Source organism: Chinchilla lanigera, unplaced genomic scaffold (assembly GCF_000276665.1).
Source record: "Chinchilla lanigera isolate Chin_1 unplaced genomic scaffold, ChiLan1.0 scaffold00094, whole genome shotgun sequence".
Lineage (NCBI taxonomy): Eukaryota > Metazoa > Chordata > Mammalia > Rodentia > Chinchillidae > Chinchilla > Chinchilla lanigera.
The window spans coordinates 2,691,698-2,707,982 of NW_004955495.1; the positions used below are offsets into that span (position 1 = coordinate 2,691,698).

A 16,285-nucleotide genomic window follows, 5' to 3' on the forward strand; every position below is an offset into this window, starting at 1 on the left:
GGAGAAAGGACAAGGAGATCTGGATACGCAGAGAAAGCCATGTAGAGGCAGACGCAGAGACGGGAGCAGCGCTTCCACCAGCCGAGGACACCGAGGATCTTGGCCACCGCGCAGCCGGAAGAACGGCTCCCCACGACAGCGTTTCCAGCGGGAGCCCGGGTGGCCACCACTCTGACCTTAGACTTGTGGCCCCCTGGACTATGAGACAATGAATATCTGATGTTTCAGCCACTCCGTTGGTGGAACTTTGTCATAGCAGCCCTGGAAAACTAATCACTCGTGTGTGTGTGTGTGCGCGCACACACACACACACACACACACACACACACACACACACACGCTCCCCGAGCAGCCAGAACTGACAGTGACACTGAGGACTTCCAAGCTGGGGCATGGTGAGACTGCTCCCTGGTCTTTGAATCCTTCAGTTCGAGCATATTCAGGGATGAGCTATTCCCTCAAATTCAACTCCCCAACCAACAGCAGGTCCCTCCAGGGCACATCTAGGGCCCTGAGGGGTGACCAAGGGTCCTTCATCCATCCCCTCCACCACTCCACAGAGAAGCAGCACCCCCAGTAAAACATCCCGAGGAAGCCAGTTATCCCCTCCTGCCGAGCCCTCCAGGGGACAGAGGAGAGCAGAGGTCCTGCTGGGGTCTCACCAGGGACTGCCTAACTCCTGACAGCCGCCCTCTTTCCCCCCACTCCAAGCCAAATGGTCCCCTCGAAGTTCCGGATCCTACCAGCACCTCCCCCACTCACACCCAGCCCTGTAAAAGCTCCCTACCCCCATCTTTCCTAGGCAAACCCCTGCAGCCCCTCCTGTAGGTGCCACCTTAGATGTTTCCTCCTCCCTCCCCCACCCAACACCAGCATACACGTATTTCCCTCGCCATGGAAGGCACCACGCCGTGTCATCGCGGCCCGATTGCTTGTTCCAGGCTGTTCCACCGTACGCGCTATGCAATCCGAGTGTCGCTTTGCCTGGTTCAGTAGCAACAAGCCAGGGTATGAGTCTGCTTAAGCTGCTGTAACAGAGATCACAGACTCAGTAGCTGGTGCAACAGAAATGCGTTACCCAGCTCTGGGGGGCTGGAGTGCAAGATCAAGGTGTCCCCAAGGCTGGCGCCTCTGGAAGCCTCCCCCTGTGGCTTGCAGATGGCTGCCTTCTGCCTGTGTCTGAGCACGTCATTGTCATCACTTTGTGTGTTCGTGTGTTAATCTCCTCTTCGCTTGAGGACACCGGTCAGACTGGGTTAGAGGCCGTCCTAATGACCTCACTTACACTGATGCCCGCTTTAAAGACTTTTTCCCCAAATGCAGTCATCTTCTGAGGCTCGGTCAGGACTTCACTATGTACATTTTGAGAGGGACACAACTCGGCCATAACAACTGGCACTGATGAGTGCTTATCACAAGTGCAAGTGAATATCAAGGAAGAAACTAGGTAAGTGGCTGTCCCGTGGGCTTGAGATACTTCCCACCTTGCCCCCTGGAAGATTACACATCCACGCCCTACTAATTTACGTCATTTGATTTGCTTTTGTGAATGAGACATTAGAGGACGTGAAGTGTGCCCTGGGCGGCCGTCCATCACTCTCTTTCTGTCGTGAGCCTGACATATTCTGAGCCTGGCTTCTCCAGGGCATCCTCTCCCCTCTAGAAATTTCTTCTTTACTGAAGAGTTAAAGCCAATACACGGAGGAGGTGTTTGTAAGATTCTGAGATATGGGCTCGCTCGTTACTGCAGCAAAACTTAGCCTAAGGTGACCAATACAACCTTGTGAGCCAAGTCTTAAAGGACCAGAGTGAGAGGCCAGTGCATGTCTGGGGTCAAAGCTCAGCCTGGGCTGAAGAACAGTGCTGCTCAGTAACTCCAAGAATCACCCCAGGACCCCAACCACACCAATGCCAGGTGACCCACTCCCTCCCCTACATGGAAGTGTTGTCAGGAAGGGCAGAACCTCTCAGCCCCTGCTATAGTCTATGGTGACTGGAGATTCCACTGCCCCCTAAATCTGCCTCCCAGCTCTGCTTCACATCAGGCTGCTGTACCATAGCCTACACCTGGGGAGCTGTGCACAGGTATTATGTGTATGTCGGCCTACCTGGAGTTGGAGGGAGAGCTACGCCATGGAAGGTCCTCTTCACCCACTGGTGAGGAGGGTGGCTTTGTACCTTGGCACTTTTCTGGTTAATCTTGACCGTCAGCTTGACTTGATTAGGAGGCTCCTGGAGAGGTAAGCAGGTCGTGGGAGTTCTGACCTCATCAATAAGTTGTCCCATGGGTGAGTTCTCAGCCACATGGGCTATTAGGAAGCAGGTCATGGGGACAACTTTGGGGTCTGTATCTGATCCCTCGCCCCTTCCTCTCAGACTCTTCCACCACCTCTGACCCTAACCCAGCTGCTTTGAGCTAAGCAGCTTTGCTCCCTTCCACCATGACGTCTCTGCCACGGAGCCAGCCAGCCATGGACTGAACCCTCCCAAACCATGAGCTGAAACAAACTTCTCCTCCCTCACATTGTGGAAGCCAAGTGCTTTGTGTCAACAGTGCAAAGCTGGTTCCGGAGCAGGTGAATCCATCTTTCTGTGGTTCAGACACACGCAGTCATTCTCAAAATGCTACAGCTAATTTTACAGGGGTAGAGATGACCGTAGAATCTTTCCGGAGTCTTGACTATTATGGTTTACTGCACACAAAGCTGACTGTGAGGTGGAAGAGTTCACGCGTACATAATGCTTGCTGTGACAGCACCAGGAAAGGCTAACTGCTCGGCATGGTAGTCTGCCTCCCTTAGTAGTGGGACAGGGTCATATTTGGAAGTATTGACTTGCAAATAAATATTTTAGAAGTACTTATTGTTCTCCAAATCAACTTAGAGTCCATGGCCCTTCTCCAGTCTTGGTCTGTCACATCAACTCCCTTTGTTTTTTCGCTTGGTAAGAGTTATTCTAGCAGCCTGAGAGAGATTTACCAAAAAAAGCAACTTCCTGGCTTTTGAATATCAAAAGTCTATTTAGAGATTCTGAATCTTGATTTAATCAACATAAAAAATTTAGGCTCTGAAGGAATCTAGATAAAAATCTGGCCAAGAAACAGCGCTTGTCCAGGGCCGAGGAAAGAGAGAGATCGAGATCAGGACGTCGTGGAATGGGGCGGAGCTTCAGTTTCAGGAGAGGAAACGTTCTGGATTGGTCGGTGGTGACGGTCACATGACACTGCGGATCTACGTAGCTCTGCTGAAAGGTACAGCTGAAACGGTGACGACGGTAAACTGCATGTTCTGTGCATTTTACCACAATTTTAAAAATAAAGTCTATTAAATAAAAAAGAAGTCTGGCCATAAATAATATATGTGGAAGAGCATCCCTCAGTCTGAGTCAGCTTTTCTCCCAGCAAAGCTCAGCAGGGTTCTTTGAGAATAGTTAGGCCGGAGAGAAGACTTCCACACCGAGGTGGTCCACTGACAGATCCCTTTACCGTATTATCCCACCCACAACCCACAGATCTTCAGGGTGATGTAAGAAAGGCTTCTCTGGTGCCCTCCCTAAGGGCCCAGGAAATAGCAAGCTGGGCAGCGTGCTCCCACACTTACATCTGCTGGCATCCGCTGAGTCGTACAGAAGGTTGGAGAAGCTGCACAGGCGGAATCCTGGGCTAAGGGAGAGTGACGCAGATCATACCAGCTCCCCACCCCCACCCCCCGCTTCCCCAGCCCTCACGCTATCCGCACAGACCGACGACTTGCAAAGTTCCTGCAGCTCTCTTGCCACCAGAGCAGGCTCTACCCAGGACAGTCAGGGACCACCATGCTGGGAGAAAAGGCGAAGACAACAAAATGACCCCCTCGATGCCGGAAACTGTTATCCATTGATTCTTTGCCCTTGCGCTTCTTCAGCAGACCCGCTGAGACCCTGATCAAATCACAAATGCAAAATAGTGCACAAAATGAGGGAGGTGCTACCAAGAGGACCCTAAACGAGCCCTCCAACTTTGCTTTGTCTTAGTTGGGTTAGAAGATCACTAACTTAGAGGTCCTGCAGCTGGACGGGGTACATCCTTGGCTTCCCTCAGCTTTGCGTAGATAACACTTCTGACGCGGGGGTCATGGCAACAGTTGCCTGGGTTACCTCCCGAGGCCTGGAAGGCTGCTTTTGCTGTAAAGACGCCTCTCTTGGGCCTGCAGACGTCTGATGGGTGGCGTAACAAGACGCAAAGGCTTGGCACCTCTGCTCTGGATCTCTCTTTGCTACCGTAACGTGTGAGTCAGCTCCCACTCAGCTCTGCGCCTGCGCAGCCGACTGCCTCCTGCAGCTGTATGTCTTTTTTTTTTCTTTGTTTCTTCCCTATTTTTTTCCTGCTCTCACTGTTGTGCTCCTTTAGCAGCTGCAGCCGCCCAAGTGCCCGAGGTCCTTCTGTCCTACCAAAAGCTCCAGCCTCACAAGGCTGGGATGTTTTTTACAGGATGATGGCGCCAACTACATAAAAATCCAACAATCTCTGTGGGGGAAAAGGAGCGCTTCTTCGTCGTTGGAGGGAATGTAAACTAGCACAACCACTCTGGAGATCAGTACGGGATTTCTCAATAAAACTACAAAGAAATTCCACTTGATCCAGCTATATCGCTTCTGGTTGTCTTCCCGAAAGGATTAAAGTCATCGTACCGTAGTGATATATTCATACCATATATTTTAGTAGCACAGTTCCCAATAGCTAAACCTTGGAAGCAGACTATATGTTCATCAACGGATGAGTGGGTGAAGAAATGTGATAAAAAAGATAGAGATATAGATAGAGCTAGAGATAGGGGTAGGGATAGGGACAGGGATGGGGATGGGAATGGGGGTGGCAATAGAGATATAGAGATGATAGAGATATACACACAGGAATACTACTTAACCATGAAGAAGGATACATTCGAGTCACTTGCAGGAAAATGGATGCATCTTGAGACCATAATGCTAAGTGAAATAAATCAGACACAGAGGGCTAAATCTCATGTGTTTTTTCTTATGTGAGAAACCCAATGTGTAAATAAAGACCAAATTAAACATAGATGATGCAAGACAGAGGCTGACTTCGTGGAGGCGGAAGGGGATCTGCAGTGGGAGGGAAACGGGAAGGAGAGGAGGGGAAGAGGAAGCAAAGCAACGAAGATGAGACACGTAGGCGCACCGACTCCCCGCGATGGGTTACCTATTATGCATCACAAACGCATAATAATAAAAAACGGGAAAGAGGTTAAAAAAAAAGAAAGAAAATTCAGCAGCTTCTAGGACAAACTGAGCAAGACCACCTAGTGCTCTGAGACTTGACCGGGCCCTGGGCCAACGGACACTTGCCGGACTTGGGCCCACCCCAACGGTCAACACGAGGCTGCAAATCCCTGTGTTCTGGAAGCGGCCCCCCGCGCGCGCACTTGCAACCCAGCCATCTCCGCGTAAAGGGTCCTGTGCTCAGCGGCTTCCAGCACTGCTGATGGAGTTCCCGGCTCAGTACCTCCGCTCCCTCATCCCCCAGCGCCAGGCAGACCCCGCCCCGACTCCAACGGAACGGCCCAGCTGTCCGTGGACGCCCGACTTGGCTCCTTTCCGGCTGCCTCCTGGGCTCATCTCCCAGATAAAACCTTGCGCCCCAATCCTTATCGTAGGGTCGGCCTCCGAGGGGGACAACCTGACCCTGTAACTGTATAATCTACCATCCAAACCAGGACACTGGGGAGAAGGAAAAGCATCCCCTGGACCACCCCAGGCAAACCAGGATGGAGGGCTGTCCCGCCCAGCACGAAAGGAGAGGGAGCCAGATGCCCTGCCTGGGCCCTGAACGCACCAGTCCCGCATTCATCATTTTATTAAAAGCAGTCGCCTTGAGCCCGGCCTTTTTGGGAGGACTCAAGAGGCAATTGGTGTGTTATAAATTAACCATGGCAGGGAATTGTCCGGGAGCCCTGCCAGCTGGATGCCGGCCCTCCAGTCTGTCCAGACTTTGCCTGCCGGGACCTGTCAGAGTCTCTGCCTGCTCATCTTAGGCTCAGAGCCTGCAGTTTTATCATCTCTCTGCTAGTGCACCAGGGTTCAACAGTATTCAGAATAATCTTCTTCCACGTAGTTTGAAGGGAACCAGCCAATCTGAAAAGAGAAGAGAATTCTATCAGGGCAGGCTCGGCATGTTCTCCTCCTCCTCAGTATACCAGAGGTGTCTGCCTGCCTCAGGGCCTTTGCATGTGCTATTTCTTCTACCCCAGAAAATATAACATCCAAACACATACAAGGGATAACCCACCACCACTTCCTAAAAGTGTCTGCTTGTACATCACCTTATCAGCAAAGCTTCCCTCATCCCCTGTTGAAATGCAAGCCCTACCCACCCACTCCCTATGTCCTCTCCCCTTCTGATCGGTCACATACTCTACTCCTTTACAGGTTTTATTTTTAGCCCCTCCAACACACTACAAAGTGAGCTCTACAAGGGTGGAGATTTTTGTCTGCCTTACTCACCACTAAATACCAAGAACTTAGAGCAGTTTCTGATACACAGCATATAGTAATACTTATTTGTTGGATGAGTAGACAGGTGGACTAATGAATGCAGGGGTCAGTGGATGCACGGTGGGTGGGTGGATGAAAGCAGAGGTAGAGGTGTACAAATGAATGCATGCATATGTAGGTAGAGATAGATGGGTAGACGGGTGGAATGTATGCATGGTTGAGGAGCTGGATGGGTGAGTGGATGAATGGATAAATGAATGGGTGGATAGATGGATGAATGAGTGGGTGGATGGATGAATACATGGGTAGATGGATGGATGGATGGGTGGATGGATGGATGGATGGATGGGTGAGTGGATGGATGGACAGATGGATGGGTGGATGAATGGGTGGGTGGATAGGTAGATGGATGGATAGATGGATGCATGGATGGATGTGTGGATGGATGGATGAACAGATGGATGTGTGGATGGGTGGAAGGATAGATGGATGGATGGATGGATAGGTGGACAGATGGATGGAGAGATGGATGGATGAATGAATGAATGGGTGAGTGGATGGATGGACAGGTGGATAGATGGATGGACAGGTGGATGGGTGGATGGATGTGTGGATAGATGGATGGATGAGTCAGTAGATGGGGAGATGGATGGATGGTGGATGTTTGAGCAGGTGAACATATGGGTGGGTGGATAAACAGATGCATAAAGATAGACATTTTAAAAATGGAAGACTTGTGAATAGATTTACAGATGAATCCTTAGACTACATCTCAGACTGTCCTAAGCATCCTAAAAGCCTCTTTCAAATCCTCCACTGCCCACTACACTTACCCTCCAATCTTCTTACCAGATCTACTCACCTCAGCAATTATCCTGATCAATTTTTCCCCCATATATGTTTCCCCCAGTAGAATGGAAACCCTAACTACAGTCCTTGTTTTCACTCAACAAATACTTTGAAGGAACTATCCAGGCAAGGAAGAATTCTAGAGGCCAGAAATTCATCCATGGATGAAATAAAGAAGGCACCTTGCTTGGGTGGAAAGAAAGTGAGAGCTAAGCAGAAGCAAGTTGGCTTGACGAGCCTTGAGACCCATCCTATTCCTGAAAGTCTAAACTGAAGCAGGCAAAAAGTGCAGTACTTAGCATCTGGTCTGCTTCTTCATGTGTTCCATATTTGCTGAACACTTCCTGTGTGCGAGGCACTGTTCCAAGCACTGGCAGTAATGCAATGAACAAGACAGACACAACTCCCTACCTTTGTGTCCTCTACACATGCCAATCCTGGCTTTGCCCCAGTGCCTTTGCATACGCTGGTTCTTTTGTTGGAAACATTTCCCCCAACCTCACTGATGATCCTTTTGCTTAACTATCGTTTTTTATTCCCCACTCAGCTTGGCCTCTCAGAAGTTGTCTGAGACCGCTGCTGAGGCGAGTCAGGGGCTCTCTTGGGGTGCCTCTGTCACCCTGTGACACTCATCCCAATCTGGACCACTCCATGCTGTCACAGCTTGGTCACAAGTCTACAGGTTTAGGTGGCACCTTCTTTACTAGAGTGTGAGTTTCATGAGGACAGTAATTTTATCATGCTGAGCATGCAGAAGAATGCTTGGCACTTAGTAGGTGTTCAACAAAATAAATGTAGGTTATGCAAGTGAAATAAACATGTGTGTCCCTTCCAACTGCATCTCTCCTCCTCCATTCCACAGTTCCAGTACAGTTCCACGGCCGGACCACCCACACCCACACCCACACCATCCCTGTGCCTCCTCACCCGGCCGTAGATCTCCCCTCGCCACCAGCCTTGTTGCCCCTTTTTGCTGAGGATCCTGATGATGTCACCCTCCTTCAGGGACAGTTCTGATCGGTCCCTGGCGCAGAAGTCGTAGCGGGCTTTGGCTGTGCCAAAATGCTTGGTGCTCCCCGCTGTGAACAGAAAACGGAGGTGGGTGAGTCTGGCCCCTGCACCACCAGGTGGGGGCAGCAGCGAGGCGACACGTGTTCTCAGGCGCGCTCTGGCTGAGGGGCCTCTTTGGGCTCGGTTCCCTGTTTTGTTCGGTGTTCACTACGTTCCCAGCGCAGGACCATAAAGCCAGCATCATCTTCCCGCCCTGAGTAATATCCAAATTTAGAAAAATGCAACCATCTTTGAGATTGTTTTAATGATTTTTTATTGTACATCTGGCCCGCAGTTTCTGTGGATCCAGCCTGCATGGACTCAACCAGACACAAATGAGAAATATTCAAGAAAAAAGTTGTGGCCGTACTAAACGCGCCTAGACTTGTTTTTGTTGCCGCTCCCGACACGATACGTACAACAGCTGATTACGTGTCGTTTACATTGAATGAGACCCTGCAGGTCATGATGTGCAGTCTCAGGAGGGTGTGTGCAAGCTTTGTGTGAATACTGCACTAGTGTGTGCAAGGGATTTGAGGGGGCCCTAGAGTCAACCCCCCCGGAAGCTAAAGGATGAGTGCACTTGTAGGAAAAAGGATAAGAAGAAAACTATGAAAAAGTTCATTCTAGGCTGTTACTTTTCATTTTCTTAAGGAGGATCAAGGGTCCAAAAAAGACAGAGAGTGAGGGAAAGAGAAGTAAAGGGAGAGATGGAAGACACAGTAAAGTTTTCACAGTAAGTGGAACTGTAAAATGTAAAATTAATTTGTGGCAGTCTAGATTGGATACACACACAGCAGGGCATGTCAATGATATGGAGAGAAGTGGAAACATTGATTTTGTTGAGTAGAGAATAGAAACAATTTTTGTTTCAAAGTATTAATATGTTCACATTCCTTTCTGAAGAATACAACATTTTAGCCTGTGTATGTACACCTGTCACCCCAGCACTTGGGAGGCTGAGGCAGGAGGATCGCTGTGAGTTTGAGGCCAGCCTGGGCTATACACAGTGAGACCCTGTCTAAAAAAACCAAAATGAACAGAATACAATAGAATAGAACCTTTTAATCGTAATTCTTAAATCCTTCTCTTGAAAATGTGTGGGCATATAAAAATTCAAAAACTATCCTACCCATGTGACTTTTCTGAAAAATATACTGCAGGATGCACACCAGCAAAATGAAACACGAATCACAATTACATTTTTTAAAATAAAAACAGGGAAAACAAATACAGATGGAGTCTGAAGAATTCTTGACAATGTATTTGTGAAGTTAAATGCAGTTGTGAAGAATGGACTCCTAAAGTCACTGTTGTAATTGTGCTAACGCACGGCAAACTGTATCCGATAACTCCAAATAATTCCAACAAAGCTGGGAGGTGACAGACGCAAGGGAAAGGGAGTAAGCGGGCCCTGAACGTCTTGTCTTACTGGGGAAGGAGGCTATACATACTAAACCACCTTTGATATTGGCATAAAAACACAGGTTTTTAAGGTGCAAGGGGAATCATTTTTGGATTTGTAGTGTCTTCACCTTTGCAGATTGAAGAGTGATCCTCACCCCACCCTCCACACAAGCAAAAGAATACAGAGAAGGTCAGAAGTTCTGCTGTGGCACAGGTGTGACCTCTGCACACCCATCGGAAAGGCTGCCCGGACCCCCCAGACTCTCCCTCCTGCCTGGGGGAAGCCAGGGCTGCAGGCCCCGGCCTAAGACCCACCTGGAGGCTTGCTGATGGCTCTCCGCTCGGGCTCCTTGTAGGGGAACTGCAAGGTGGTGTCCAGGGACTTGAAGCAATCCTTCAGGGAGTTCTGCTGGTAAAATTCCACCAGCTCCTGGAAGAACAGCACCATACATGCTATTCCACCTGGCCTGACCACAAGGGGGCAGAGCCAGGGTCCCTTTCCTGGACCCCCTGGCAAATGACTCCTTGCATGCCTCCCACAATGGGGAACTCCTTCCCTTCCTGAGCCGCGAGGCCCATGTTATGGGGAAGAAATCTAACAGCCCACGACCAGTTCTCCTAATAACCAATTAATTCACTTCAAGGTAAATTTAACAAATAATGAGCTCACCAAATTTAAGGCCTACTATGGGTATCAAGGGCCTCATCTTTAGTAGCAGCAGTAGCAATAGTAGTAGTAGAAATCACCCAGATCTCCTAAAAATCCTGCAGGATGAATATGTTCTAGATTCTGCCATCTCATAATTGGACAGACCGAGTCACAGAGAAGCTAAATTGTTCATAAGCCAAATTCTAATAATGAGCAAATAATCAGGCAAGTCAAATTTTTAAAATATTCTTCAAAACAAGATACTCCACGTTTGGGAGTTCTAGACACAAAATATTCAAAGATAATGAAAGATTAAAAAAAAACAAAAACCCAGGGCTGGGGATTTAGCTCAGCGGCACAGCGCCTGCCTGGCAAGCACAAGGTCGTGAGTTCAATTCCCGGTACTGGAGAAAAACCAAACAACAACAACAACAACAACAACAAAAAAAAAAACCTAAGAAATTATTGCAAACAAAAGACTAAGGGGGTAAAAACTAAATATAATGTGTAGTGCCTGCTCAGATACCAGCGGGAAAACAGCTAAAAAGTGTAAGTGGTACAATGGAGCAGCTTCTAATAGGAACTCTATAGTATTAGACCATAGGTCCTTCTCATTGTTCAGCTTCCTGTGTGTGGTGATAACTTGGCCCTTGGAGGATTCGTGCTGAAGTCATTTTGGGCAAAGAATTCTCATTCTATTCCTAAATAGTGCATGAGCGAGAGAGAGAGAGGGAGAGAGAGAAAGAGAGAAAGAGAGAGCTTCTAGTAAAAGAAACCAAATATTAACAAATAGTAAATCCACATGAAAGGTTCATAGATGTTCATTACACTACTGCAGCACTTTTTCCTATACTTCTGAGAAACAAGGAACTTGAGCTAAGCATGGTGGTGCATGCCTGTAATCCCAGCACTCCCGGAGGCTGAGTCGGGGAGATAGCAAATTCAAAGCCCAGCCAGGGCAGCTTAGTGACTTAGCAAGATCGTGTCTCAAAATAAAAAATGGGAAAGGGCTGGGGATGTGGCTCACTGTGAAGGTCTTGGATTCAATGTCCAGTACCCCAAACAAACAAACAAACAGTTTCAGAATTAAAAGTTTAAGGGAGAAATAAGTATTTGTGGAATGAATTAACCTTTTGAGGAATCAAGGGCTCCTCTGAAGATCAAGTAAAATCTCAGACATCACGCTTCCAAAATAACATGCAGACACTTCAGGTACAGAATTCTGGACTTTCATTGGAGGAATCCCCGGCTCCTCGAGGACCCTTAGACCCTGGGTAAGACCCGTGGGTCTTAGACCAACAGGCTTAAAAGGTCTAAAAGAGTATCAAAAATAAATTATGTATTGTCTCTAATGTTCTTTTAAATTATTGTTTTCTTATTCCCTTTAATGATTTGATCAACCTTCTATTCTTACATCTGGTAATCTGAGCAACTTGGTTGAAGATAACAATATGTAATATAAAACCACTGTCAATCCCTATCATTTGGTTTGAAACCCCGTATCATTTTTCATGTCCTTGCGTTGTTTTGTTTGCCTTTTGCTATTGTTCTTTTTTGTACTATTTTCTTTCAAATGAAAATTAAAAAAAAAAAAATTATCATCAATATATAAGACAACAAGCATTGTTAATGCCCTACCACTTTGTTTGTAACTCCGTACTGTCTGTACTGTTCTTTTGCTATTTTGTAAAATGTTGTCTGTTAATGTTTTCCTCCTTTTATTAAAAAAAAAAAAATTATCAAAAATGACAGGGCACCAAACGGAAGCCAAAATACCCGAAAGGCATTTGAATTCTTAGCAGAATGGTCCTCAGCAGGTTATGCAGAGCTAAACCTGGAAGCGAGACGGACTCTGGGCTCTGACAGGATGAATCTGGGGGTTCTCTGAAATCCTAGCTGTGACACGCTGACACTAGCAACCGCTCCGCAAGCGTGCACTGCCGCTATCCACTGCTAGGGTTTCTCTCACTGCTGGCCACTGGGAGGGGAAGTGGAAGGCCAGCTATTCCACGGTGCCTTTAGAGGGGTCACTGTGAATATGGAAAATGCGGGTCTGAAGATGGGTTCTTGGAGGGTGCTGCCCGGGCTCAGGGTTGGGCGGACACTGGCCCTTACCAAAAGCCCCCGGAAAGCCTTCTTCTCTGTGATCCGGTACAGTCCTTCTGACGTCGTGATTTTGATATGCTTGACCTCGACATTATACCTAGAGCCAGAAAGAGAAAGACTGGGTGGTTAGTCCGGTCCCCTTGCAAGTCTCGGCTCCAGGCTGCAAGTGCGGGAAGAAGCAACCTCGGCTCCTTCAGGGGAGGGCGACCTCTAAGCCCAGCAAGGGGAAAGGTCCCGGCGGAATCCCTGCAGTTCTCATCGCAAATAAGAGGCCTCCTCTTCCCTGTGCGCAGGTCTACAGGGAAGTCAACAAGCCCTTGCGACGAAAGCAACGTTCTTCAACGCAGAGGAGACGCCACTAGCCCCAGTCCTGAGGGTCGTGGGACACAAAGGCTACGGAAGGGAAGAACCGCCGCAGCCAGCACGGCGGACCACGGACTAAAAGGAACCCAGGGTGAGACAAGCGCTTCGGCCAACACGGCACCCTGAAAAGCCCTCTCACTAAACCCTCCAGAAATACACAGGGAAAAAATCGATGAGTTCTCAAACAGAAGCGGGGGAAATCCCCGGAGGTCAAAGCGAAAGATGAAACTAAAGGCCGAGCAGTAAGCATGAGCTGATGCTCCTCTGTCCCTCCAAGAGGTCTGCTGGCCCCAGTCGCCCAGGGGCTCGGGTCTTGAGGCCCTGAAATGTGAGCTCCTGGGCCTGGGTGCAGGCTGGAGCGGCGACCGGCCCCTCGTCCGTCAGCCTGGACCATCCGAACAGTTACATCTTCAGAGAAACAGGAAGGCCAGGAAACCACAAAGGCAGTGGTCAGAAAGCTTGTGTCTCAGACCCAAAGCGGAAAAGAACTGATCTCTTGGGGGTTCCTGTCTTAGGCATGGCCTCTTGTAGGTCTGGGGTTCAATGCCAATAAAATATAAATAATCAAAATGAATTAAAATTTTAAAAATGTATTTATTATTTTTGGTACCAAGAATCGAACTCAGGACTCTGCGCCTGCCGAGCAAGGCACTGTGCTGCTGAGCTCTATCCTCGGCCCCCGAGTTTTTAAATATAAAAAATAAATAAATGTAAGCTGGGAAGCTAAGAAAGTAACGCCTAAAAAATCAGTTTAAATGAGTCAGGCATGCTCACACACGCCTGTAATCTTAGGGCTATAGTAGCCTGAGGCAGGAAGACCATGTGTTGAAGCCCAAGCTGGGCAATTTCGTCCAGCAACACCTTTTCTCAAAAAAAAAAAAAAAATTATTTATAAAGGGCAGGGGATACAGCTCAGTACAAAAGCCCTGAGTCTGATCTTCAGTACTGCAAAAAACAAAGCAAACAAAATGAACCTACGTGTTAACCTAAAAAAATAAATTAACTTGTTGATGAGCTCAAAAGAAGCAAATGCAAATTCTTCACACAGCATTAGATTCCCACAGGGGAACCCCTACTGAAGACCACAATACAGCGGCCAGCCACCGCGCTGCACACCTATAACCCCAGCCTACGGAAGGAGATCACGAGTTCAAGCCCAGCATGGGAAACTTAGCATCTTAGTAAAACGCTGTCTCAAAATAAATTTTTAAAAAACTTAAAAGGGCTGGAGATGTAATTCAGTGTGCAGATCCTGGGTTCAATCCCCAATAATTCAAAAAAATTACAAGGCAGTGGGGGAGGATATAAATTAGAACAGCTATTATGGAGAAGTACAGGGAGGTTCTTCTAAAGATTTAAAACAGATCTACCCTACGGTCAGGTCATCCCACTACAGAGTAGAGAGTCAAGGAAAATCCAATCAGAAGATCAAAGAGACACATCCACTCCCACGTCTGCTGGTACACAATCAGCCTAGGTGCCCACCGACAGATGAATGTATAAAAAAACAAAGCTTGGGGCTGGGGATTTAGCTCAGTGGCAAAGCGCCTGCCTGGCAAGAGTAAGGTCGTGAGTTCGGTTCCCGGTACCGGAGAAAAACCAAAAAAAAAAAAAAAAAGAAACAACGCTCTGTATGCAAAATGGAATATCACCCAGCCATAAAAAAGAATGATATCCTGTCATGTGTGGCAACACAGATGGGACTGGAGGATGTTACATTAAATGAAATAAACGGGATACAGAACAAAAACGCTGCCCACTCTTACTCATATGCGGAAGCTGAAAATGTTGGTTTCAGAGAAGAAGAAAATGGAACTATAGTCACTCATAGCTGAGAAGGGCTGGGGAAAGTAGAGGGACTTGCATAACGAGCTTGAAAACACAGTTACACGGGAAGAGTAAGTTCTGGTGTTCCACGGCACAGCCGGGTGGCTGCAGTTTACAACCCATCACAGGAGGACGGTCTTTGGGAGCCTCCCTAGGAATGACATCTTTCTTGCACCTGCTAGTCAACTCAAGGAAATAAGGTAAAACTGCCCCAGACCCAGGAGTCCCTCGATGAAAGGGACTGTCGTGACTGTTTATAAAGTGAAAACCGCGTTCCCCTTCTTTGCAGGCGTCGTCGGAGCCCAGGTCAAAGGGGAGGGGACTAGGGAAGGAGGAGTTACTTAATGCTGATGGCGAATTCTGCCGCGTCCTTCACCCGCTGGCGCACCAAGAACGTCCCGTCCGAGCGGTTGGTGAGGATGCTCTCCGCTCCCGCGCGCTCCATGGGGCCGGCGTACCTGCAGGGGCAGGCCAGGGAGAGAGGTCCACCCGGCCTCCGTGTCTGAGCCACCAAACCCCGGCCACCAGGGTGTATTAGTCCTGTAGCGGCCTGGGTCTCACGGTCCTTAGACACCAGGGAAAGTGCCATGGACACAGGGGCCAGAGCCCAGGGCTTGGTAGAGGCCCTCGGGGTTCTCTGAGTGGTACTCAAGGGTGGACACATGCATGCAGGCGACAGCTCAGCCCTCTGGGTCTCAACTGCTGGGATTTGGCCACTGCTTCCATGGGCATCTTACAAAGGGGCCATTGGTGTCCATGTCTGTGGCCACCGGAAGGCAGAGGGGGAGGGAGAGTCAGGCACCAGCCCCGGGTGCCGAGCGTAAGAGGCACCCAAAGCCCCGGGCATCCGGATAAGTAGTGATAAATAAAACAGTGCTGTAATGCAGTCTGTAAAAATCAGAACAAATGAAAAATTAGTCGTGAAAAGGACTGAGGCACTGACCCAGGCCACCAGGTGGACGCGCCTGGAAAACACGGGGCTCAGTGAGCGAAGGCAGACATGGAAGGCTACAGCGTGCGGCTCCGTCGGTCAGAACGTCCAGAACAGGGGGGTTCAGGGGCAGGAAGTGGGTTCAGGGGAACCACGGGATGAGGGTGGGGGACACAGAGTGACTGGTAACAGGGGAGGGGGTTCTTCGGGGGAAAATGAAGATGTTTTGGGACTGGATGGGCGGGGTGGCTGCACACCATCGCTAATGTACCAAATATTACTGAATATAAAAGTATGAATATATTATGTAAATGTAAGTACACAGTATCAATAATATATTAAGTAATATATTTATTATATGCAATATCTAATTAAATGTGTAAATATGTAATATATAACAACCTGACATAAATGTCAATAGTAATTACTATGTGGCATGTAAATTTATATAATATTTAGCATAATATGAATACGTAATATAAATGTAATATGTCATAACATGTTATGTAATATAGAAATGTAAATGTGGGGGCTGGGGATTTAGCTCAGTGGCAAAGCGCCTGCCTGGCAAGCGCAAGGTCGTGAGTTTGGTTCCCGGTACCGGAGAAAAA

General features: G+C 48.3%; 1 protein-coding gene across 2 annotated transcripts in view; it reads right to left on the bottom strand.

The window, feature by feature from the left end:
* Positions 1–5,810: 5,810 nt before the first annotated feature.
* Positions 5,811–16,285, bottom strand: part of Vav1 (vav 1 guanine nucleotide exchange factor) — a 57,961-nt gene continuing 47,486 nt past the window's right edge. Inside the window, exons 23-27 of one of the 2 annotated variants that reach the window (XM_005405685.2) lie at positions 15,085–15,201; positions 12,563–12,650; positions 10,114–10,228; positions 8,269–8,420; positions 5,811–6,132 (exon numbers count right to left, since the gene is read on the bottom strand). In XM_005405685.2, the coding sequence (XP_005405742.1) occupies positions 6,079–6,132; positions 8,269–8,420; positions 10,114–10,228; positions 12,563–12,650; positions 15,085–15,201 (526 nt within the window). In that variant the 3' untranslated portion in view covers positions 5,811–6,078. The remainder of the gene's footprint in view (positions 6,133–8,268; positions 8,421–10,113; positions 10,229–12,562; positions 12,651–15,084; positions 15,202–16,285) is intronic. The other variant, XM_005405689.2, reaches the window with a different exon arrangement.